At 37.0% G+C, this 24,195-nt stretch overlaps 1 protein-coding gene across 1 annotated transcript in view; it reads right to left on the reverse strand.

The window, feature by feature from the left end:
- Nucleotides 1–17,060: 17,060 nt before the first annotated feature.
- Nucleotides 17,061–24,195, reverse strand: part of Phip (pleckstrin homology domain interacting protein) — a 109,643-nt gene continuing 102,508 nt past the window's right edge. The window contains exons 34-38 of the mRNA XM_013505816.1: nt 23,242–23,394; nt 22,379–22,542; nt 21,665–21,930; nt 20,862–21,059; nt 17,061–18,804 (exon numbers count right to left, since the gene is read on the reverse strand). Of these exons, the coding sequence (XP_013361270.1) occupies nt 18,164–18,804; nt 20,862–21,059; nt 21,665–21,930; nt 22,379–22,542; nt 23,242–23,394 (1,422 nt within the window). The 3' untranslated portion in view covers nt 17,061–18,163. The remainder of the gene's footprint in view (nt 18,805–20,861; nt 21,060–21,664; nt 21,931–22,378; nt 22,543–23,241; nt 23,395–24,195) is intronic.

Consider the following 24,195-nt stretch of genomic DNA (forward strand, 5'->3'; position numbering starts at 1 on the left):
AATAAATAATTTTAAAGTAAAATTAAAGACTCATTGAAGAAATGGGCAAGTGAAATGAACAGACACTTCACAAAGGAAGAAGTACAAATGGCCAAAAAATATATGAAAAAACGTTCAATATCTCTGGCCATTAGAGATGCCAATTAAAACAATGCTAAGATTCTACCTCACTCCAGAAAGAATGGCGATCATCAAGAAATTAAAAGACAACAAATGCTAGCGTAGATGTGGTGAAAAAGGAATCCTCTTACATTGTTGGTGGGAAGGTAAACTGGTACAACTGTTATGGAAATCAGCATGGAGGTCTCTCAAAGGACTGAAATTAGAAATTCCACATGAGCCAGCTGTGCTCCTCATCTAGGCATCTTGCTCAAAAAGCTTAAGGCACCACACTACAGCAACACATACCATTGTTCATAGGCACAAAATCCATAACAGCTGAATCCTGAAAACAGCCTGTATACCCACCAACAGACGATTGGATAAAGAAACTGTGATATCTACATATGTAATGGAATACTACTCACTATGAAGAAGAACACATTTGGGATATGTGTAGAAAAGTGGATGTATCTGGAAAATATGTCAAGTGAAATAAATCAGACACACAAACTTGAATACCACAGGGTAGCTCTCATCTGAGTAAAGCAAAGTGCAAACTAAGAGAAAGTAAAGGAAGGATAGAACAAGACAAAGGGATGGATCTCTTGAAGACAAGAAGGGGTCCAGGGCACCCAGGGTGAAGGTTGAGGGAGAGGAAAGGGGAAATAGATAAGTGAGGACATGCCAGGTACAAGGTGCCAATCACTTCAGTGGATGCAGACACTATATGCCATAAACATGAACTAAGATTAATAATGTCAGCAAGGATGAAAAAGGGGAAAAGAGAAAACAGAGGAGAAAGGGAAGAAGGGTACATTTTTTAAAGAAATAAGCTATAGTTAAGATACTTATACTACTAATTTCTCTTAGTTTATTGAAAAGAAAGGTTTGTGCTAATATTGTTTGGAAAATTAAATGCCAATATCTTGTACTCTGAGTAACTAATTTAAAGGTAACAATATGCATTGTATTAACCATTGTTACCCTCCTATTATCTTGTTTTGAAATTTTATTTTTTCTCTTTAAAAGAAAAAACAAGCTATATTATGTACATGAACCAACCCCTGAGATGACTGTAAAATGCATGTACTCAAACATGTACTAATAAAATAAAATAACTCAAAAAACTTACCTTCAAAAAACAAATTACCCAATCAAAAATGGGCAAATTGTCCGACGCGTCTCTAAAGAAGAAATACAAATGGTCAATAATTATATGAAAAATGTTCAACATTATTAGCAATTACTGAAATGCAAATAAATACTGTATTGAGATTTCACTTTACCCCAGTCAAAACAGCTATCACCAAGACTACAAAAAACAATAAATGCTGGTGAAGATATGGGGAGAAAGGAACCCTTTTACATTGCTGTCAGGAATGTGTAAAGTGCATATATAGGGGAAGATAAAATGCCAGTTTCACTTAAGAATGTCCTTTATAGAGCAAAACAAGTTTAAATCTAAAAAATAAATAAATGATAAATAGCAAAATGTATTCCCCAGAATCAAGCACTAAATTTCCTACAAAATAAATACACACAAAAGTTGTTTTACATTTGTGCGCTCAGATAAAAGGTCACTTAACATTTTTAATTAAAGCACATTAATTAAAGAGTAAGCTTACACTAAAATAGTTTTCCTCACTAGGGTCTCTACTAGAAGGAGAATTAAATTATGACCTATTTAATCCATGGTGTCTGTGTTAATGGAGTTTAGAAGTTGGTACTTAGACTTTATTTGGTGTATTTCGTATGTACACAGAGACAATAAAGAATTCTAATAGCCTACTTGGACTTTTTCTTGAAGAATTGGTCTATGCTCAATCTGGGAACTAAGCTAGCACTTGCTGGTCAGTGTGCTGTAGGTGCTACAGTACATGGCAGCTAACAGAACTTCTGGTTTTAGACAGGTAATGTGAGTGTGTGTATGTGTGTGTGTGTGTGTGTGTGTGCGCGCGCGCGCGCGCTCGCGCACTGCTGTGGATGGGACCTAGGATCTTCTAAGTGCTAAGCAAGCATCCTAGCTGTGAGCTACACTCCCAACACAAATGTTTTTTAAGACATCCTCAGCTGACTCTGCAGCAGCAGGCAGGTGCAAAGTAGTAGGGCACCAGCTGTCATCTTCTTCCCCAGCGGTAAGTGTGTTTCTTGGTGCAGCCCGAGCTGACGATGATAAAGCATGTAGTCTCTTTGGTTCTGAGTCTACCTAACCCCAGCCTCTTCCACACATCCCTTGTGATCAGCAACCGGTCTTGGCATTAGAGCACTGGGAGAACCTGTGAGGCCTCAAAGGCTGGCCCTGAGATTATAGGGCAAATATAAAGTGATGAGAGAGTAAAGAACAGATTGAGAGAAGGAAAACTGCTACTCAGAGAGGGAAGAGCAAGCAAATAACGGATGGGTCTGAAGGTTAGCGCATCCGTCTTTGTCCCTGGGATATAAACCCTTACTCGAGCTTCTCTTGGCGCATCCACTGTGTATACATACGTGTGTACCTGTGCTCCATAAAGTGATTTGAGGACCCCCTGAAAGAAAACTTAAAAGGTGCATGCTCTTTTTAGCCAAAAGGCCAGCCTTTGAAGGCATGACAAATGTATAATTCTACAACTCTCAATCTAGGGCTGGGAATATAGCTCAGTGGAACAGCGCCTGCCTGGCAAGTGCAACGTCCTGAGTTCCATTCGCAGTAACAAAAAAAAAAGAACTCTCACAGGTCTAAACATCACTAGCGCTTCCCACATTTTGCCCGTCATTTCCTCCAGCGACTTTCTCCAGAGCCTGAGATGAAGTCCGGATTAAGGGGTGGGGGAGGGTTGCCAACGGAGTACTAAAACACATAGGAATCAGTTACCACGCGTGCAGATTCAAACGCACCAAAGCATCAAAAGTATTTACAGCAGTGGGAGACATTTGGAAAATCGAATAGCAAATAGATGCCGGATGGTATTTCCGTGTGTTTGTTATTTTTAATGGCATGGAATTCTAAACAGTATATTTTCATTATGGTATTGTTTCTGACAAGAACATAGGAAAAGGGTAAAAGGAAAAGAATGAAAATACTCAGGTGGGTCACGAAAGACAAGAGCCTGCCCTGGCCTTGGAATTTAGAATTTCACCAGGGAAGGGGACGGCAGGGAAACTGGAGCTAGTTGCTAGTTAGAGTAACACTGCAACTGGGTGTGGTAGGACACATCTGTAAGTAATCCTATTTCTCTGGGAGGCTGTGGCAGGAGAATTTCGAGTTTGAGCTCAGCCTGGGCAATTTAGTGACTTTAACAAGACCCCAATAAAAATAAAAATAAAATTTAAACAGGGACGGACATGAAGCTCAGCGGAAAGATGCTGGGTTCAGTTCCCAGCTCGGAGAGGACCGCACTGTCCAGGAAAGGGATGAAAGCATGATTGCGGCCCCCGGCCTGCTCATGATAGACCAGAAGAGAAGTGTATTCCGGAGCAATCAGAACCCGAGGACTGGCTTCACGAACCGGCCTCGGGACAGAACCACCCACTACGCTGTTCGCAGAAAGTACTAGCTTGGCGCTAGCATTTGACGGGCAAGTCCGTTTTCCGCAGGCGCAGCGGTTCGCGTTCGGAGAACTAAGACACAGGTGTAGAGCAGAGCCTGCAACAGCGAGAGACCTGCGGACCGGGCCGACCTGCTGCGCCGGGTGGCTCAGGGCCCCTCAACTCCATCCCGGGACCCGGGCCGCCCCCTCCGCACCCCGCGCTCCCGCCACGCTCCCCGCGCTCCCCGGCCCAGACTCGCGGCCGTGACAGTTTCTGAGGAGACCCCGCCCGGGGGCCCCGACTCCTCCGCTCGTTTCACCGGGCCTCGTTCTGGGAGCCGCAGAGGTGGGGCCCGCCCGGCTTCCCCTCGGGGGCGCTCGGTGGTGCGGGACTGAACCCAGAGCGGGCGCCACCCGCGGAAGTAATGGAGCTCCGGTTCCCGGACCGCAGGGAGCACCAGTCCCGGACGTCATTCTGGGTTACCCTACACGGGAGACCGGCTTTAAGTAACTGCTCAGCACTGGACACACGGACACGGACACGCACAGCGCGCACGGCCCCAGAAGGGCTCCCCTGCGGAGCAGGCCCCGGAAATGACGTCCGCAGCCGGCTCGCTCGCGGCGCGGTCGGACACAGCCGCGCGCCTCCCGACGGACCGCGTGCTGCCCCCGAGCCCCGCGTGGACCAGCGCCGGCCGGGCCGGGAAGACCACAGGATTATCACGACGGCGCGGGGAACGTGCCCCCGAAAACCGAGGAAAAGATTCTAGGGAGCGCTCAGGCTCCTGATGTGTTTGAGAAATGTGCTGTCTGTGTTTCCACTTGAAAACTGTATTTGCTATTTATTACATAAACATTTGAACAGTGCATAAGGCGACTGTAATCACATTTATACACCCACAGGCACTGTCTGAAGTGGACTTGAAAGTGTGAATAGCGGCACGAAAGTCACTAAGATGACCATCTTCAATGCAGCATTTGGACCACAAATGGTGAAAATGAATAGAAGAATGCATGCATCAGGGAAACGCTCCACTATTTTAACAAATTTCAACTACTTTTGTTATATTGGAAAAATACTGATATTGGGTGAAATAAAATAGGAAATGAGCAGATAGTCCTTTGTAACCACAAGAATTAAGCCTATATTTGTGATCATCACAGTATTATACTAAGCCAAAATGTCATATATGTTTCAAAATAAAGTTTCATTTATAAGTTTAAGTACTTATCTAAATTAATTTACTCCTGGGAAATTTTAATAATTTATAAAGACACTGAAAATTTTTCTTAAAACCCAAAGAAAGGGTATTTTTAATTTGCCTTTCAATTGACAAGAATTATGCAGAGGTGAACCCAAAGAGTAATCACTGAAAATTTTGTCTGAAAATGCATTTTAATTTTGAAGAATAGCCATCATCTGAATTTTAGTAATATCCAGCACATTAAAAATATTTATTACCGAAAATTAAAATTATATAATATTTTTATGTTTTGAAAATAAAATGCTTTGCTTTTATTGATGGACAGACATCCAAACTGTATAAGGAAAAACCAGTGTTTTCCAGGCTGAAAAAGTCTACCTATGTGGTGTGGAATCTGACGTTTCTTTGCTGTGTTCAGGGAAGCAATTCTGCCTACAGTCCTAAAAGCTCTACCTATGACCACATGAAGTTTTGGGGTTCATCTAGACACAAGCCATCACATGGATATAAGCCACAAATGTAGATATAGTGCTGTGGATTGAATAAAAAGTAATCTGATCCGTGCCCAATTGATGAAATTATATTAAATCCTGGATACTAGAAAATGACTATGGATAGTTAGTACAAGAAGATCCTCTTGGGAGTCCATCGGCCTTGTACAGGAAGATCCAATAGTATAATTGTCTTTAAAGTATTATAATCCATAAGTAGAAATCACTCCTTAATCCAGTCAATACATTTGGCTGGGGGAAATGTAACTGTTTCTGTGTTTAAGTTTCTGTAATGTAATATGAGGATAATAATCTACCCTCACCAAGCTGTGAAAACAAAATGAACTGCTCCATGTGAAGAATGTAGAACAGTGGTAACACAGTGCTTAATGAATACTATAATTTATTACTCATATGAGTTTAACACTTGATAAGATGTAGTTTGCAAAGACAGCTAGAATAGAAAACCTAATTGAAAAAAGAGCCAGAGAAGAAATACAGTGGTGAAAGATCCAAATTTGTTTCTTTAACTTCATTGTCTCTTTAAGAGAAGCTAGCATCATTTGCTCCAGTTTTTGCATGCTTTTGTATTGGAAACTTACTTATTAATTATAGTTTGTCATCCAGTGAATTAATAATCACTATTTTGTAAAATATGACTACTCTTGCCACTATGAAAATGTAATTAATATACAATTGGCTCCCTAATCATGACAGAGAAATGCATTCCAAGCAATCTTTCAAGTGGCTATATTAAGTGAGTGTGGCTGGCTAAGGCCACTGAGGAAATGGGTTGCCACAGGCATTAGCAAAATTTATGGCTCATGTAAGAAACAAGACTGAGATCTTTACAGTCTTTCGGATATAGCCCAGATCAAGGTAGTTATATATGTCCATTATTTCTCTGGAATGAACATGGCCTGCATAGTAATTTAATAGGTTGTCTTTACATCATGAAAACTGCAAAAAGCTTGATGAAATTCTCTGTTTAACAAATTTTTGGGTGCAAGGTTTCAGTTTAATTAAAACCACTTTCCCATCACTTTTTAAGATTTGGGTTAAAGGTCCCAGGTTAAGTACATAGGTGTGTTAGTTACTTTTCTTTCATTGCTGAGACAAAATACCCAACCCCTGAAATTAAGGAAGAAAAAGTTCATTTAGCTCACAGTTTGTAGAAGTTTCAGTCCATAATCAGCAGGCTTCTCCAGGGTGGCGTGTGAGAGGGCAACAGTTCATGGCACTGGAACACAGCAAAAGCAAGAAGAGCAAAAAAGGGGGGACCTTTTCCTCCCTTATATTGTCAGCAGGCTCCCACCCAAGGGTGGGTTCCTCTACACCCTAGGATGTAGAACTGCTAATTCACTTAGTTAAACTTCTAAACTGCTCAAGTTGACACAATAGATCAGCCATTACAATCCACCCCTTGTCAACTTGACAGTGGACACATTTCTTTAAACTACTCTCTGGATACAAAGACATGCTTATAATTATGCCTAACATGTTATATAACTATCCTGTTTGCAAACAGAAATGTATTAATTCCCTCACCAGATTACAAAGTAAGTTTCCTTTACATGATGTTTATTCTTATCATTTCACAACTTGAACAATATAGCATCAATTTAATGATTTTTAAGAACCAGTATTGTCTATCAATGTTAAAATACATTAGAATCATAATATCCCCACCTGCCTCCAAAGACTCATGCACATCCCTTTATGGAAAAGGCATTCAGTCCATCACTAAGAGTTGCCACAGTCCTAACAGTTTCAGCATTGCTGAAAAGTCCAAGTCCTAAGTCTCCTCTGGGATGTAAGGCAAACTCTTAGCGGAGAGCCCCTGTACAAATGAGAAGTTAAACATTTCCAGCACTGAATGGTACAAGACAAGCATTTCCATTTCAAAAGTTAGTGAGGGAATTAATGCATGTCTGTTTGTTCCATGAACTGTTGCCCTCTGACACGCCACCCTGGAGAAGCCAGTTGATCATGGACTGAAATCAATCAATAAGAATATATAGATTTTTGTTCAATAAAGTTAAAAATCTTGGACAAGATAATCACAAAGTTATAGCATTTCTTTAACAGTTTTATATCTAATCCAGCAATCTTATCTCCCTGTGAATGGCCCAGACTTGTTTGCATGCCTCATAACCAATTGTTGAACATTAGACATTTTGTATATGATATTTTTGTAAGTGGAAATCAAATTCTTCCCCCTTTCTTAGGGTTTGTTGTTGCTTGTTGTGTGTTATTGTTTAGTGACTTCTTAAATTGTTTTTGTAATCATTCTTTATCATGTTTGGCCATTGAATTCTCTCTTTCAGTAGGAGAGACCAGCTAGTAATTTGACAAAGATTTTAAGTAGTTGGAGCCAAAATAAATATATGTAAATAAAGCTACCAAAGCCCAACTCTCCAGTTTGCAGATTGGCTGTGTGTGGGAGCAGTATGCTTCAGTGCTCAGAAGGCTGTTTACACTTCTGCCTTATCTTTCCCTTTTGTTTGCATGGCCCTAAATGTCAGACACAGGTGAAAGCTCTCGGCATCTTCTCCAGACTCTTGTGAGCAAGTTCCCAGCCTTGTGTGTCCGCGCGGCCTTGTAGGTTGTTCCAAGCCTTTGTTTTCCTGTCTTTCCCCCTCAGCCTTTCCCTTCTGAGCTTCTGTTTTTGTGCTCCTTGCACCCATCTTTTTTTCCTTGTTCTGGAGCAGCTGTAACTATTGCGTTTGTTTTTAACTGATTTTGACAGTATTGTCTGGGGTTCATTGCAGTCAGGAGAAAGTGCTAAAGGGTAAAACCTAGGCAAGCCTGCGTCATCCTTCAGGGAGCTAGACAAGTCAAACACGGACACTTACCTGAGAACCAGTTGTGCGGCTGTCTCTGGTACCAGCAAGCTGGCCAGGAATGTGAGCTGCCTTGGCCACGGCCACAGTGGAGGGGAAGAAGGGTTAATTTAAAGCACTGAAACATTCTCTTAAAACTCAGCAGCTTTTTATTTTATTGTTGTTGCTTTTTTATTGAATTTCAAAGAGTTGCAAAAAGATTGATTCTGGCAAATTTCTTTCCAGCTTACTCATTGCTTTATTGGAAGGATACAGCCAAAGTTCCCTATCGTTTTGTGATATGGTATCTCCAGCAATCTTAATTATCTATAAACTCCTAGCAAATGCTCTTTGAACTGGACTTAACATTCTAACAGTGCTCTCATTAACTAATGAGTTGAGTAAATTCCATGAAGTGAGTTCCTTTTGTATTTACTGTCCTGTTTTGGTTTTGCCTTTGGTTTTTCATAATTGTTAAGCTACTCATTAGTGGTAATGATTTTGAATTTTGTTTATGGTCTAAAATCTAATTGAGATCTCATCTTTGTTGGGTGAAGATGGTTTCAAAAAAATCTAGTCCCATTTTTTTTTTTTTTCTCATTGTGAGCTCAAATCAATTAAGAAAGGAGAGGAACTTTAAAATCTGAACTGGCAAGGCTGTGATTAGTTTATTTGTGGCTAAAGCTGTAGAAATGAAGCTGTAAGAATTCTGGTTTTATCTGTGAGAAATCTCTTGTGCTAAATACCAGTATGAGATGATTTCAGGTTCATTATTTGGGTTTGATCTCTCTTAAAGGACTTTTTTTTCTGACAGATCTGCAGAGAAGTATTTTAATAAATCTAATATTTCCCGAAGTTGCAGAAAATAAGGGCACTGAATTTAGAGTACTTCTAAGTGAGAGACCTTAAAAATAATCTTTATTTGGGCTGGTGGTATGGCTTACTGATAGAGAGCTTTCTTTTTTTTTGTTTTTTTGTTTTTTCTCCGGTACCGGGAACCGAACTCACGACCTTGCACTTGCCAGGCAGGCGCTTTTGCCGCTGAGCTAAATCCCCAGCCCCGATAGAGAGCTTTCTTAACACCTGTAATGCCCTGGATTTGATCTCTAGTACTCCCCCTACACACAACACCTAAAACAAAACCAAATAAAACACTTTTCTCATAATCGACTGACTCACAAAAAGTTGAGTAAGAATCCCAACACAAAATTAAGGTGAGTTTTTTTGGACAAATTTGATTGATTTAATAACTTTGGTGAGCTGGGCATGGTGGCACACGCTTGTAATCCCAGCGCTCGGGAGGCTGAGGCAGGAGGATCATTGTGAGTTCGAGACCAGCTTAGGCTACAAAGTGAGCTCAAGGCAGCCTGAACTGCATAGCAAGACCCTGTCTTAAAAAGACAAAAAAGAAAAAGGAAATACTGATTTTGGCTGATGGTTTCAGAAATTTCCTTCCATGGTTGGCGGGCTCCAAGGGCAGAAACCTGGTAGAAGGGTAGGGTGGGGGAGAGAGCTGCTCAACTCATAGGTGTCTACCCTTCAAGGCCATGGGCCAGTGATCTGCTTCCTCCAGCTGCGCCCACTCAGTGTGCACTTCCATAGACGACTCACTAAACAGCCCCTTAAAGTCTCACCTATAAACAGACTTCGGGGAGACATTTTATATGTAAACCGTAACATTTCTCAGAAAGACAAATGACCAACAAATACGTGAAAAAATGTTAAATTTCACTAATCATCAGAGAAATGCAAATCAATACCTCAAGGAGCTATCATCTCACCCCACTCAGCATGATTATTATGAAAAAGACAAGAAATAGCCAGGCACTGTTGTAGGCACCTGTAATTTCAGCTATTTGGGAGGCTGAGGGAGGACTGCAGATTTGAGAAGAACCTCAGCAGTTCAGTGAAACCCTGTCTCAAAATAAAAATTTTAAAGACTCTCCTGGACATGTAGCTCAGTGGTAGAGCACACCTGGGTTGAATTCCTGTTGCCAATAAACTAAACAAATGCTGGCCAGGACACAGATAAAAGAGGACTCAAACATAGTCAGTGGGAATGAAAATTAGTTCGGTCATTATGAAAATGGCACGGGAACACCTCAAAAACCAGGAGCAGAACTATCGTATGAGCCAACAATTTCACTACTGAGTATATGAGACCATTGTACCTACAATGTACCTGAGCTCCAGTACTTATTGCAACATACAACCACGTTATAAAATCAATCCAGACGCCCATCAGTGAGTGAAGAAAACGTGGTAGATTTACACAGCGAAATACTACTCAGTCCTAAGAATGAAATCCTGTCACTTGCAGAAAAATGGACAGATTTGGAGATCATTACACTGAGTGAAATAAGCCAGATACAGAAAAATACCACACATTCTTACTCATTTTCAGAAAACAGTGAGACAACCCTGTAGAACTTCAGATGGAACAGTAGTTGCTAGAAATAGGGAAGGATCTGGGGGTGCAAAGAAATGAAAGTTTTAGGGACTGGGAAGGGTGCTGTGCGGGGGTGGATGAGAAAAGGGGCGGAGAGAAGGGATGAGGCACATGATGAACGTCTATGTATGGGTGGAAACAGCACAGTAAACCCCAATAACTTCTACAGTGATTATAATTAAAATGATATATATGTCTATCTAAATCTTTTTTCTGTATGAACTATAGAGCATAAGACCGGCATGTTTAAACATTTTAAAAATGAAGACTGCATTTGACTTCTCAGTTAAAGACTAGTTGGAAACCCCACACTTGTGCTGGCACCCTCGACAGAGAAGCTGATGTCACTCACGACTCTCGTATTTGGGATAGGTGGGAACATAAGCTGTGTTCAAATGAAGCATTTTGACAAATGTTTTCTAACAGTGACTTTGTTTTATCAGTTTGAATTTAATTTCCAAGCTCTTCTAGTAACTTAAAACTTAGGATTTGCAATGAGTTAATGGACAATCACTGGATATCTACTTAACAAATACTAAAATACTGCTCAACAAGCAAAATTTTAAGTTTATACTTTTTATATATGTGGAGTGGCTATCTTTGCATATTTTTAATGAACATGAATTTTGCAACTTTAAGGTTTAGAAGTTTTGCTGTATACATCCATAAGCTTTTCCTTCAACAAAAATACATGACTTAAATTCCTTTCAGTTTTCTCAGTGAAATGAATGGGTTACTCTGGCTTAAAATTTGTAATTAACATAGGTAGCTGAGATACACCGAGAGTGACAAAAGAAAAACACTATTCAGGATAATACATTTTTGCTAGGTGTGGTGGGTGATACATGCCTATAATCCCAGCTCTTGGAAGGCTGAGGCAGGAGGATCAAAAGAGATCAAAGCCAGTCTGGGCTTCATAGTAAGTACATACAAGGCCACACTAACTACATAGTAAGATCCCATGTCAAAATTCTTGTGTGTCAATGTTAGAAAGTACAAAAAAAACCCTTCAATATCTGTAAGTGAAATGAGAATTGGAAAAGAAACCAAGTGAGAGAAAATTTGGCAGTGTTCTGTGTTTTCACAAGGTATGTGAAGGGGGCAGATGGGGAGGATCGGCGAAGCACTTACTGACAAGTACTGTCAGCACAAAACTAGAATTTGGGTGTTTCTCACGCGGGGAAAAAACTTTCAGAAGGGAGACTGAGTGGTTTTTTAATCTCCACTAAACCTACTGCGGCAGATTCTGTATTGCATTAGGATCATTTTCTTTTTTACTTAGGTCTTTCATTATTCAGAGCCAAGACAGCAAAAAAGTGCAGCCTATTTTACACTACAGCTATAGTTGTGATTTCCCAGAGTGTCCCTGGAAATTGACAACCTTAACTACTATTTTATCAAATATTTCACATCAACTCACAAGTTTACAGTGACATGCCTTACAACCAAATCATGGCTAAGTCACAACTTGCCTAGAAGCTCCACATTAAATGGCACATTTTTATTTCTGGACTAAACACAAAAAAGCAAGACTGAGCTTTGAAAAGTACCAGGACAACACACAAATGAGAAAAAAATCATAGGCTACTTGAATCAAATCAAAGACCTTCCCACCATTCTTTCCTCTCAAATAGTAATCACTATGTGGCCAATGTGTCAAATGCAGTTACAAAGTAATATACTGCAAGTTTTGTGCTTTGGTCTTTAATCTTACCGTTCTTAAGTCCTGGGGAAGTTTAGATTATAAAGTTGATGTAACACCAACAAAAAATCAGTAAAAGTGGTTGATGAAAACAGCATCGGAATTTCTCTTGGCTGGTTCTTCTAAATATATGCTAGGTATAAGAAAGAACATATTTTAGGAAAAAAAAAAAGGTACCTGAGAATGTTACCTGCTTTCAACTTAAAATGTTTTTTATACAAAATCATTTAAACAAAACTTTTCAGGAAGAAATGACCATTCATAGCATAAAACTACACATTATTCCCTATGTGCTTAATTTGAATTGTTAGTGTTGAGTGTCTTACGTAGTATGAATACTCTTCCCATTAAAACAGAATATTCCTAGGTAGCAACAATAATGCTGACTTGAGCAAATTTCTAGGAAAATATCAAGTTTTACAGATCTCAGTATCTGTACAACTGCTTATCAAGGAGAAAATTTTCAACTTTTTGCCATTTTTTCCCAGAAACTTCATTTGAGAATTTTTGCAGAATGTTACCTTTTACAAAATATCTGAATGTTGAACTATTTATCACCTAGCACACAGTAAGTTACATATAGGAACAAGTCAACAGAATTGTTCTAAGCAGATACATAAAAAAAAGTAAATGAGTTACTTTTAACCTTTAGCCATTTTCTAATTAGCTGACATTAGGTTATTAGACCACCTCTTCACAGTAATTTTTAACTTTTTGCTAAATGGTGTCCGGGTCACTTTATCATTGCTAGGACTTACTATCTGGTATCTACAAATGAGGTATACTTTGACTCAACTCTATTAGCTTCAGTCCACTTCTGGCAGTTTAAACATGTTGCATGGGAGAAAGGCCTGGGGCTAACAAAGGTGATCAGGGCAGCTGACAGCAGAAGGAGCTAGATTAGGGGGCCACACCCACAATGACCAGCCTCTTCTGACTAGGCCTGGTCTAAGGCAGGTCACCAATAACACCCCGTAACTCCATCACCTTCTAGCAAGCCACCCCACCCCTGTGAGCTCAGGAGGCTTTGGGGGCAGGGTCCAGATATAAACCACGACAGACAGACAGACAGACGGGGCCATGGAAACTTAGTGAACCTATATTTACCTAATGACTTCTGCTACACAAATAACTGCCTGAAATTGTTTACCAAGTGTTTTATCGTTTTTTAAAAATAGTGAAGAAATGAGTCTTTACAAAATAGCTTAGAAAAACAAGTTTTCTATTTATTTAAAAATAAGTTTATAGTTACTACATTGCAGGGACAGAAATTCTTACACATACATTCTAGTTTGTATAAAAGGATCCAAAGAATTATGCATCAAAACTAACATAGAAAGTGTCCACGTAACAGTAAAGAAAGGTCCAATCAGTATGTACAAAAAGAAAGGGCACTGCTATTGTGGTGTGAGACCGCTGTTCATAACTTGATACTCTAGGTCTGGAAGGAGAAACCAAAAACCTTAATAAAGCTAAGTCATTAATTTGCTTTTTTAACTCTTGTGTTATCACATACAACAGATTCGCTTGTGTTTAACATTTTCTGTACAAAATAAACAATTTTAATTTGAAAATGTGTCAGTTTCAACTTCAACCCTCTAGGTCAGTTACTTAAAAATTGAGCTACACTCTACACATGTCTAAATATCCCATGACAGGACTTAAAGAGTTTTCTAAAAGATCTCTTTAGAAGACCTGTCTTCTTGCAGTTTTAATATGGTCCAAAAATGTAACTTTGTGTTTTGTCTCATTTTATAATAGTGTATCATTGTGAAAATCCAACACACATTCTCAAAAGTAACCAGTATGTGTGGGTACTACATTCCATCTTCAAGCTATTTCATTAGCTCCTTGAATGTAGAAAATCAGCCACACACTATTATGTATTTGGTTTGTGCCATATAAGGTTAATTTCCTGATAATTTTATCTGCATTAGAAAAGTATTTCAAAACAGCTATCAAAACTAAAAATATATATTGATATATATATAGCTCAGATTTTTCTAGTCACTGTTTTACTGTAGTGTGTACAAGGTTTATATCACTGGAGCACTCTTCCGACTCAACTTCAGACTCAGCAACCTCTTCCTGAGTGCTGCACACAGTTCAAAATGAGTTCGCGTGCTTTGCTAATTATAATTAACCAAAATAATTTAGTAAGTGTATATTAATTTTAGCTCAAATCACTTGGAAAGTAGAGGTACTAAGGGGAAGTGCAAGAATGGAAATGAGGAAAAGTATTTTTCCAGTATTAACAGGAAGATGAATTATTACCTGCATGTAACTGCTCAGCTTTAGAAATACTGTCTAGATAAGCTGGAGGGTAGTGCACAGAGGATAAAATGCCCCATTATGACTTTTAAAACCACACCTCTTCCATACAAGGTGAACATTTACAGCCCTTTTAATCATTCAAATATCTTGGTCCTTTCAAACTATTCAAACAGATTTTAGGTGAACCAAAAGATTCAGAATAAACTTGTTTTCTTTATATAGAAAGCAGAAAATCTAAACTGCTTCTAGCTTACATTTGAGAAATATACAGGTAGCTATGTATGTATAAAATGGAATGTGAAAATTAAACACTGCTAAGTGGAGGGGCTGACTTATAACATTTTAAACATGTAAATACTGCAAATGTCACACAAAATGTTAACTCAACACACTTGCTAAGATATCTGATTAATCTACTATGCTCCAAACAAGGGACAGTTCTAGCTGGTGTGTGAAGACTTTTCTCTATTCATTGTGTCTTATGTTCACTTTCAAATGATAGCCAATCCCATGTAATCTGATGTAATCTAATCAAACTCACAAATATGACAATTTGTAATAATGCCACCAGAGTCTTTTGTAGTGAGGCTGCGCATTAGAAACAATGCCAATAAATCTTAAAATCATAAATATATACAGAACACAGTCCAACACTGTGACAGCATTGTTAAGGTTAAAATTTTAAGAAGCTATACATCTATTGCAGAGGTTGTAAGATTGTAATTAGACTTTATACTTGAACTACCCAGTGGCAAAGTGTAACTCTTGTTAAGATTTATCTGGGATGTCCTGGGGTAGAGAGAACATTAGCGTTGAGGACTTAAAATATGTGAAGTGTTTCTACATTCCATGCAAGTGACAAGTATTTCTGAAGCTTTGGATAAATTTGAGTTTTACTGCTCACCTAAGAAGTGCCAGTATTTTCCTCTGTCCTTACATATACAATGTTACTACTTCAAAGAAGATAGTTTTCCAAGTGGTAAAACTAAACAAAAATATGTTGATGAATTATATTTTTTAATTCAACTTTTGTAACATATAGAAGCTAAATTATAAAAATATATAAAATCTAAATATATCTGGTATTACTAATACATTTTTAAGTGATTCAGTTACAAATAATCTGATCCAAGTCATTTTGCTTTACTAAGAAACCAGTGTCTGAAAATGTCCAAATATGGTCATAAATATACAGTGTCTTTAGAACAGGAATAACATATTTATGTGTGATAGGAAAGCTGGCAAATCCTCATTTTCTGTGCTCCAGAGTTAGAACTAACCCATACACCACACTAGAGGCTCTCACCCTAAGACTGTATGTACTTCCTTCTTCTGCACACATCTGCAAAACTATACACATTTTTTTTTTTACAAAAATGGATTTTATAGTCTATTATTTTTCCCTAACACAATGCAGATAACATCAGGAAATTACATATTTCAAATAGATTGCCTTCAAAAGCACCTAATTACTTTGATTTAAGTTTCAAACATATACACTATTATTTTCAATAATGATGTAACTGAGACTCATTTTTCTATACAACCAAGCCTTCCATTTCTGCATTATGAAGTTTAACTACTGAATTTTAATTATATAGTTAAATATATTTGATAGAAAAAAATAAATATACAAAAAACCTGAAAAATTTGAAATTATTTTTTCAACTGCAAAATCACAGCAATTCAGTCAAGATCTGGAAAATGGTTTACTTAATTTCACAGGAGAATTTCTGTACAAATTTAGTTACAAACGATCTAAAAAGCCCAAATGCATCACTTTTCATTCTTCTTCAAGACAATTAAATGACAGTTAACATTTATCCTATCTGCAATGAGAAAAGAAATAATTATGTAATATATTTTGTCACGGTTCAATTAAAGACTTTATTTTTCTACATCAGAATCATGCTGATACATATTTTCTCCATTCTTGCTTTTTAAAAATGTAGTATCCTGAAAATTTTGGTTACATTTTTGTACCATATCAGTCCTCAGAAAATACTACATTCTTTAAACTTTAAAAAAAAAATTGGACAATAATTTTTAAACAATAGAAATGGTATTTATGTTGGGTCTTAAGGTATAAAATAACTAACTGTACCATAAACAAATAAATAACTGCTTTCCTTTTCCATAGCAGTACATATAGCAATACATTCTCCTAAGTCATATAGTTATCATTTACAATAGACAACTTAAATTTTACTAATGATGCAAAAAATAATAGAATACAAGGCACAATCATTAAATGGAGTTTTTCTTTAGGGTGTATACTGACATACCAGCGTGATAAAGATACGGTTAAAAAGTGCAGAAAAACACAATGTGCAATGAGACCACTGTATAAAACATGATTGCATAAAAAGTGATTTGGCCTATTTTAACCTTTAATAATTGAAAATAACCAATCTTTTCCTTAAAATTAAAACTATAAAGTATGACATTTTAAAATTATTTTTATTCTACCACTATCTAAAAAATCCTGAAAAAAGAATTTATACCTGGGTATATATAAGTATGTGTTTGTATATATATTTAATTATACCCATTTATCAATATATACACATACACACACAGACACATTTCTTTGTAAGCCATTTTAGCCTATCAGATATGTCTAAAGTTTAGAAATGACATTAATCCAGATCAACAAGTAAACATCAAGTCTCATACCTTTTTTCCTGTATTTTCCTTGAATCCTTTAACCACTTACACATTTTCTCTAAGACATCTCTGTCAAAGGACCCACCAGTGCATTATTTTCTACTCAGTACCAAAAAAAAGATATATCTCAGCATAACTCTTTAATAACTTGCTCTTTAGAATAAATAGCCTTTCTAATATTGAAAAGTGTATGCTGTCCTGACAGTCAAAAACAGGCTTTCCACTGCACTGATTTTCAGTCTTTGGCACAATAAACAGAGATTGAGTGATTGATATAAGAATCAAGGTCTGAAAAATTAGACAGTCAAATGTTTTCCAATGTGGATATGTTTCCTTTTCATCAGTATATTTTCTCTTAAGTTTGGCAGAAATGGAATAAAGCAAAATCCTCTTCTAGGTCTTCATAGATGAGCATTCTATAACTAAAAGTTTTTAGGATATTAAATGGTGAAAATTTTCTATTTACCTTTACAGGAAACACATTTCTTAAATTACTGCTACTCTGTGTAACATCTCTTCCTAGGGGCATGACTTCCATATCAATACAAATGTACCTTGCTTGGCCAAAAGTAATTTTTCCGAACATGAAATGCTCTATCACTAGGAATACTATGCTCCCTAAGAGAGCAGCAGCGCTGTCACTTCCATGAGTTAATCAGGAACTCAAGCGGCCCTCAATTTCTTCTGTTTCAAACACTGAATGAAATGAATGTGGAAATGCATAACCTATCTAAGGGCAATAAATAGCAAACATTTAAAATATATATGTATACATTTATATATATTCATTTGAAGAAGTGAAGTGTCTTCTAAGGTTTTCTTTTGCAAGTCAAATCATAACATTCCCTAATCCACCATAGCAGCAAGGAAGCAGAAGCCTTAGTTCTACTTACTCCTTAACTGTACCTGCTTCATAGATTTTTGAAGTAAATATTTTGGTTCAAGTTACCAACCAATTAAATTAGCTTTCGCTTTTTCAGTCAACTTTCGGACTCGTCCTCTACTAGAAGTTCCAAAAGTTAAAGAAGTGTCTTCAAACAGCAACTGCCTCTGCTCCTCCTCAGAGTCGTCCTCATTATAGAAAGCTGTCCTCCGACCTTGGTTTCGAGTTCTCATGTGGGGCTCAGAGCCTTTGAGTGTGTCAAACTCTTCCTCCTCATCTATAATAGGGTCATCTGCCTTTTTCCGGTTACTTCTCCTTAGTACTTTAACATTGGAAGGAACTAGGAGATCTGCATCTAACTTTTGTGTTTTTGTCTTCCTTTTGGGTTTTCTGCCTCCCCGACTCTTTTTCTGTAGCAAATCCTCCTTAACGATATTTGTTTCAGGCAGAAAATTGCATGTTGAAGAAGGAACCACTTCATCTCTGCTGGGATGCAAATTATTCTGCTCTATATTTTCTGACTTTGCATACTGTGGTTTTTTAGGCTTTCTTCCCCTTTTCTTGTGTATCACTTCACTGTTACTGGTATTCACATCTCCCTTGGGCTTCCTTCCAGGCCCCCTCTTCACAAGTTTTGATGGCTGTCCTCCATGGCCATTTACTTGAATGGTTCCAGGTATAAGAGCATTGTTCTTATAATCTCCTAAAAGGGAAAAAACAACATACTTACAATGTGGAATTTCTTTGTGGGCCCATCAAGTTAGTCAATAAAGGGCTAGTAGTACGTGCAATAACATAATTTGAATTTTTTTACTAAAATAAAAAAAAGTGACTAAAGGCTGACAGAAAAATATCCATAATAAAGTTAGTAATGACTTCATGGGGGAAGTGAAAGTTTAGAGAAAATCAACAACCTAAATTACTGATGTAATTGATGACAGCTGAGATTAACAAAGGTATCTTTCTTCTATTACCTTTACTATACATTCCAACGCATGAGTTTTGTTTGAACCACACAAAATGTTTATTTGCATAGTATAATAATGAAGTATTTTATTGTTTAACTCATTAAAGGGTTTTTCTGTAGTCCAAGCAGTTCAATTATGGAAAATAATCTTAACGTCCAATTCAGAACCATTTAATTCATAAATCTGAATTAAAAAACCACAGTACCCCCTGCTTTCTTCTCATCCTCTGATCTGAGTGAAGAGTAAGAGATAATCAAGACAAATTCTAACTCTGACACTGTTCTGAATGTGATTGCTCTATGATGTTAGAAGAGTGAAGAGTTATCAAAATAGTTTATATCAAAAGATGCTATTTCAAAACTTGAAAGGTACTGAGAAAGTATTAAATGAGGAAAAAAAATACATTCCAAAGAAGGAAGAATGGGACAAGGACACCTAGAGACTTCAGCTGGAACATACAAGGGAGAAAAATGGTAAGGAAATCTGGAACATTAGGAAAGAACCAAGTAATGAAAAATCTTGTTTAACAAGCAAAACTAAAACTTAAAAAACTGAAATTTAAAAACAAGAGTTTATATAGTTTGAGAAGGGAAGGATTTTAATTTTGTGTCAATGTGTGTACATAGATGCTAGACAGCAACGTCAGAAACATCACTTGGGCTGCAATGGGAAAGGTAGACTAGAGCAGAGATGTTAAATACAAAAAATTAGCCAGCGAACTAAGGAAACAGTTCAGGCAAGAAATGATGCACATCTGAGTTAAGGCCATAGAAGTAAAAACAGACTTCAGAGGTATAATGGACAGGAAGTTGCTGAGCACATTTGGGCACTGGAGAAAAGACTAGGAGAACTCGCCAATTTCAAGCTCATGTAGGTGGACAGCTCTCAATGCATTAGCTGAAACAACATTTCAGCAAAAAAACTAAATTTTGAGTGAGGTATTTATGTTAGGAAATGTCTTAGGCATACTCTGGAAGCCATGACACAAAACATTTACTATTAGACTGTCTGTGGCCCTGAAGCTACTGTTTTAATATTCCATATGATAGATTTTACCAGTGATTCTCCCCATCTTTCAAGTGTAACAGACTTTCCAAAAAATTCTGCACTTAAAAGAACTTGGGAGCATAACTGGAAGGAACCATAAGTTGTACACTAAACTGACGCCCCACTACAGACAACGCAGATGAATTATCATTTAATGTGTTCTATCTACTTTGTGACCTAACAACTATTTAAAGGTAAAGAACTCTACCGTGGGTTAAGTGAATCAAATTTAATTTAAACTCTGAAGATGTATTTCTTAAGGTGTTGTAATAATGAACTTAAAAACTAATTTATAACATTAAAAGCCTCTAATTGTAATAATTTTTTATTTACATACAGTGAGCTCTTCTTGCCTCTTTAAATTTAGTGACAATACAGCTTGCTATTGCTATAACCTGCAAATTAAAGGATCTCATTACATTTATCAGCTAATACAGACTGTGTGACTTAAACAGGCAACCCAGAAATTGGAGACAAATGCTAACCCCAAGAAAAGCATCATTTGTAATAAAGATATGCTTATTACAATGTGTCAGTGTGTATATATAGTTGGAAGATTTTCTGTCAATGTCTGTATTGACATTGATATTATTACATTTGATATTATCAATTACATTGATATTGATATTATTACAATGTGTCCATGTGTGTACATAGATGGAAGATTAATTTTGTGTCAATGTGTGTACTGACATTGATATTTATATTGATATACTGTCTATGGAAGAATACCAGGGCACTTTACCTTGCTCAATGACAGCTGTTGACTTTGAAAGAGTGGATGCCTTTGAGAGTATAGATGACTTCATTTTACGTTTAACTGGCTTTTCCTTTTCCATGTTTTCTTTTGCAGAGTTGTTCTTAGCGCCATGACTGAAAGTGGACTGACCAGGACTTGAAAGAGTATTCAAGGCTTTGGAATGTTTCATGGAATTTTCCAGTACTAAAACACAAACCCAAAAGATTAAAAGTTGAGACTTGTTGACTCTAAATGGAAGTACAATGTTTGAGATTGCTTCTAACCTGAATTGCTTGAATTAGCCAAGAAGACAAAACCTATGGGATGCTTAAAGCTTCCTCTAGAAAGATACTTTCTTTTTTTAGTGCTAGTGAATGAACCCATGCCCTCATGCACACTAGGCAAGCACTGTACCAGTGAGCTGCACTTACAGCCCAGGATACATACTGTTTAATAAGGAAATGGCATACCCAAATAGAAACTCTAGTAACTGTAGCATTTGCTGAAGCTATTTAATTAGTTCAAAATTATGAAGGTAAGTCTTGGCAAACTACTAGCAAGTTTAGATACTACAACAAATTCAGGCAGTTTGGATCTGTTTGTTACTTTTAAAGCATCATTCTATTCCTACATCTGAATTTTCTTATCTAAAACATTTTTAAAAAGAAGAACAATCAGAAGGAGAAGAAAATCGAGTGCAAAAAATTACTAAAACTCAGAGAAAAGTAAAAATCTAAAAAGCAGCAGAAAGAGCAACAATTACCACCTACCAACGGTACTTCCATTAAGAAACTGTAACTAAGTCTTACCTGTTTTCCCTGGTACTGCAGATGTGTTAGCTTTTGCAATGAAACTCTTTACTGCAGCTGATGAAGTAGATGGCTGCTCGGTAGAGACAACTGGATCTACAATCACTCGGTTGCTTCTGGTTCGAACCACAGAACTGGATTCTGTTTTGCCATTTATCTGAGCAGCATTATGTCTTGGTGGTACTGATCGTGTAGGTGTGGAAAGTGAAGAGGTAGAGATTTCTGACTTTAGTTGGGGTTTTAAGATCCTTTTTTTCCTTTCAGGGCTGTAAGTAAGATCATACTGTTAGTCATTCTTATAGGTCTAAATAATTAAATAAAATTTTATAGTACTTGCTGGATTCAATATTTGTATTATGAAATATGTTAAAATATGAGATTTGTAGTGGATTTCATATGGTTGTGAGCCTTTGGAAAGTGAATTATTTAGTGAAGGATTGCCATAAATGCTACAGTTATGACAGAGAGCATGATGCCATCACTACCCTAAAAATGCTGTTTTACTTTGTAGATTTAGCGGTTTGAATTTAAGCACTTACACTAGTAAAGCTTTAGTTTAAAAGATTAAAAATCCTCCACATCATAGGAACTTGCATGTCAAATATATCATTCTGCAATATAGGGAATAGTAAAGGAAGTATTAAAAAACACCAAATTCTATCATTTAGATGACAAAGTTATAGACCAGTTATGAAAAGAAAAAGTATTACACACCTGGATGCAGCACTACTTGACATAGAGCTGCTTCTGTTTCTTTTCTTTCTCCTTTTGGTTAAGGTATTTCTTTTATGAAAACGAAGAGCAGACTTATAATCTGACAGAACTGAACTAATGTGTTCTTCAAAGAAAGCCGACAGGCGCAAACTCATGCTGTAAATCTATGGAAAGAAAAAACACCACAAAACTGTGATCAAATATGCTTCAAAGGAAATGCCTGCTCAGTGAAATGTATTTTTGCTAATAGAATGTTTTTAGAATTTAAACACTGCTTTTGATATTCCTTTTTCCCAATCTTTTCGGATAAGAATTAACTAAAACATTTTTACATTGAAATTATTTTTGAGTTTAGATTAGGAATTTTTTGAGTTTTGAAATTCTTAAAGAATGAAGTTTTACTCTGAATTCAGATGGCTCATGCAGACCAAATTCACTATGAACGATTTTATGGAAACTAGGCCTGAAGGTTTGCTACCAGAGATTACTACCTATCCTTTCACTGGCATACACCACTCCTTTGTAGTATCTTTTTAACAAAGAGAAGTAGTTATTTGTATTGTTACTTATTTCTCAGCTTCACAAAAATTCTCCCATTCACTAATGTACCTAACAGTTAGAACTTAAGCTCACAAAGGTCCGGTTTATACAAATACAATTTGTGCACAGTATCTACTGTATCACTATACTTCAAGAAAAGTAAACACCCCTAAACATCAAAGAATGACAGCAGTAATATTTCATAGAGGGTACTGAGAAGAAAGGGGTAACAGAACCCTGTGTTAATCAGAAAGTTAATTTTATTCTAAATTTTAAATAGGCAACATGTAGCTATGTAACATAAAAGAAAGATAATTATATACCCTTGATCTTTTACTTGGTGTGTATGCTTTGGAATTACTAAAAATAAGCCTGACATCTTTACATAACTCCATTGGTGACTCATAATTTCCAGCCTCTAAAGTTTCTCTAACAGTAGCAAAATCCATTGGCGTATCAATAATGTCTCTGTAGTCCTAGAGGGGAGAAAATAAGTGGTATTATTATTACTACTTCTCAGCACAGGATACATACAACAGGACAAGTTGTAGGACTATTAATAAATACTCGTAAAAAACAACAAACCCAAAACTTTATACTACCTGTAAATTCTAAAGACTACTGACTCACTGAAACACAATTCTACAATATGAGGAAATAAAAAATAAGGAAGAATGGTAACGTCCCATTTACATAGAGGCTTGAGTTCTACTAACTTCAATTTGCAGTGATCAGGGATCACGAATAGCTGTCCCAAGGTCTTCAAACTTCACTTCGGAAGGAAAATAAATCCCTCAAGGTCTCTTCACCTAGCTTGCAGGACGGTTCTCATTATTTGCTGAATACTGTCTACATTATTTTGAATACGGAAGAGGAGACTGCATTCTTTAATGTACTTTTGTAAGTTTGGAAAATAAGTTATTTTCTTTGTAGAAACTTGTTTCTTATTCCCCAGGAATATTACATTTAACTGTACTACTCTAGAAAGAGAGAATGTAGATTTTCATTCTGCTCCTCTCAGTAAACAGCTGTATATCTTGGAGAATGGAACCCAAGTTCAACGTTAGTAAAATGAGCGGGCTGCACCACTGTTCCAAGTCGCTTTCATTTTTCTCTATTTTGACACTTTTTGTCTTTAAAGTTTTGATCTTCTATTATTCTAAAGAAAGATTTTTTCCTCATACATTACACTCAGGAATCATGGTTTGTCAAGTATTTGTCAACCAAGAAAACTGTCAGCCATTAGTACCTTCTCTCTGTTCTAGGTACTCTCCCAC

Source organism: Chinchilla lanigera, unplaced genomic scaffold (genome assembly GCF_000276665.1).
Source record: "Chinchilla lanigera isolate Chin_1 unplaced genomic scaffold, ChiLan1.0 scaffold00101, whole genome shotgun sequence".
Taxonomy (NCBI): domain Eukaryota; kingdom Metazoa; phylum Chordata; class Mammalia; order Rodentia; family Chinchillidae; genus Chinchilla; species Chinchilla lanigera.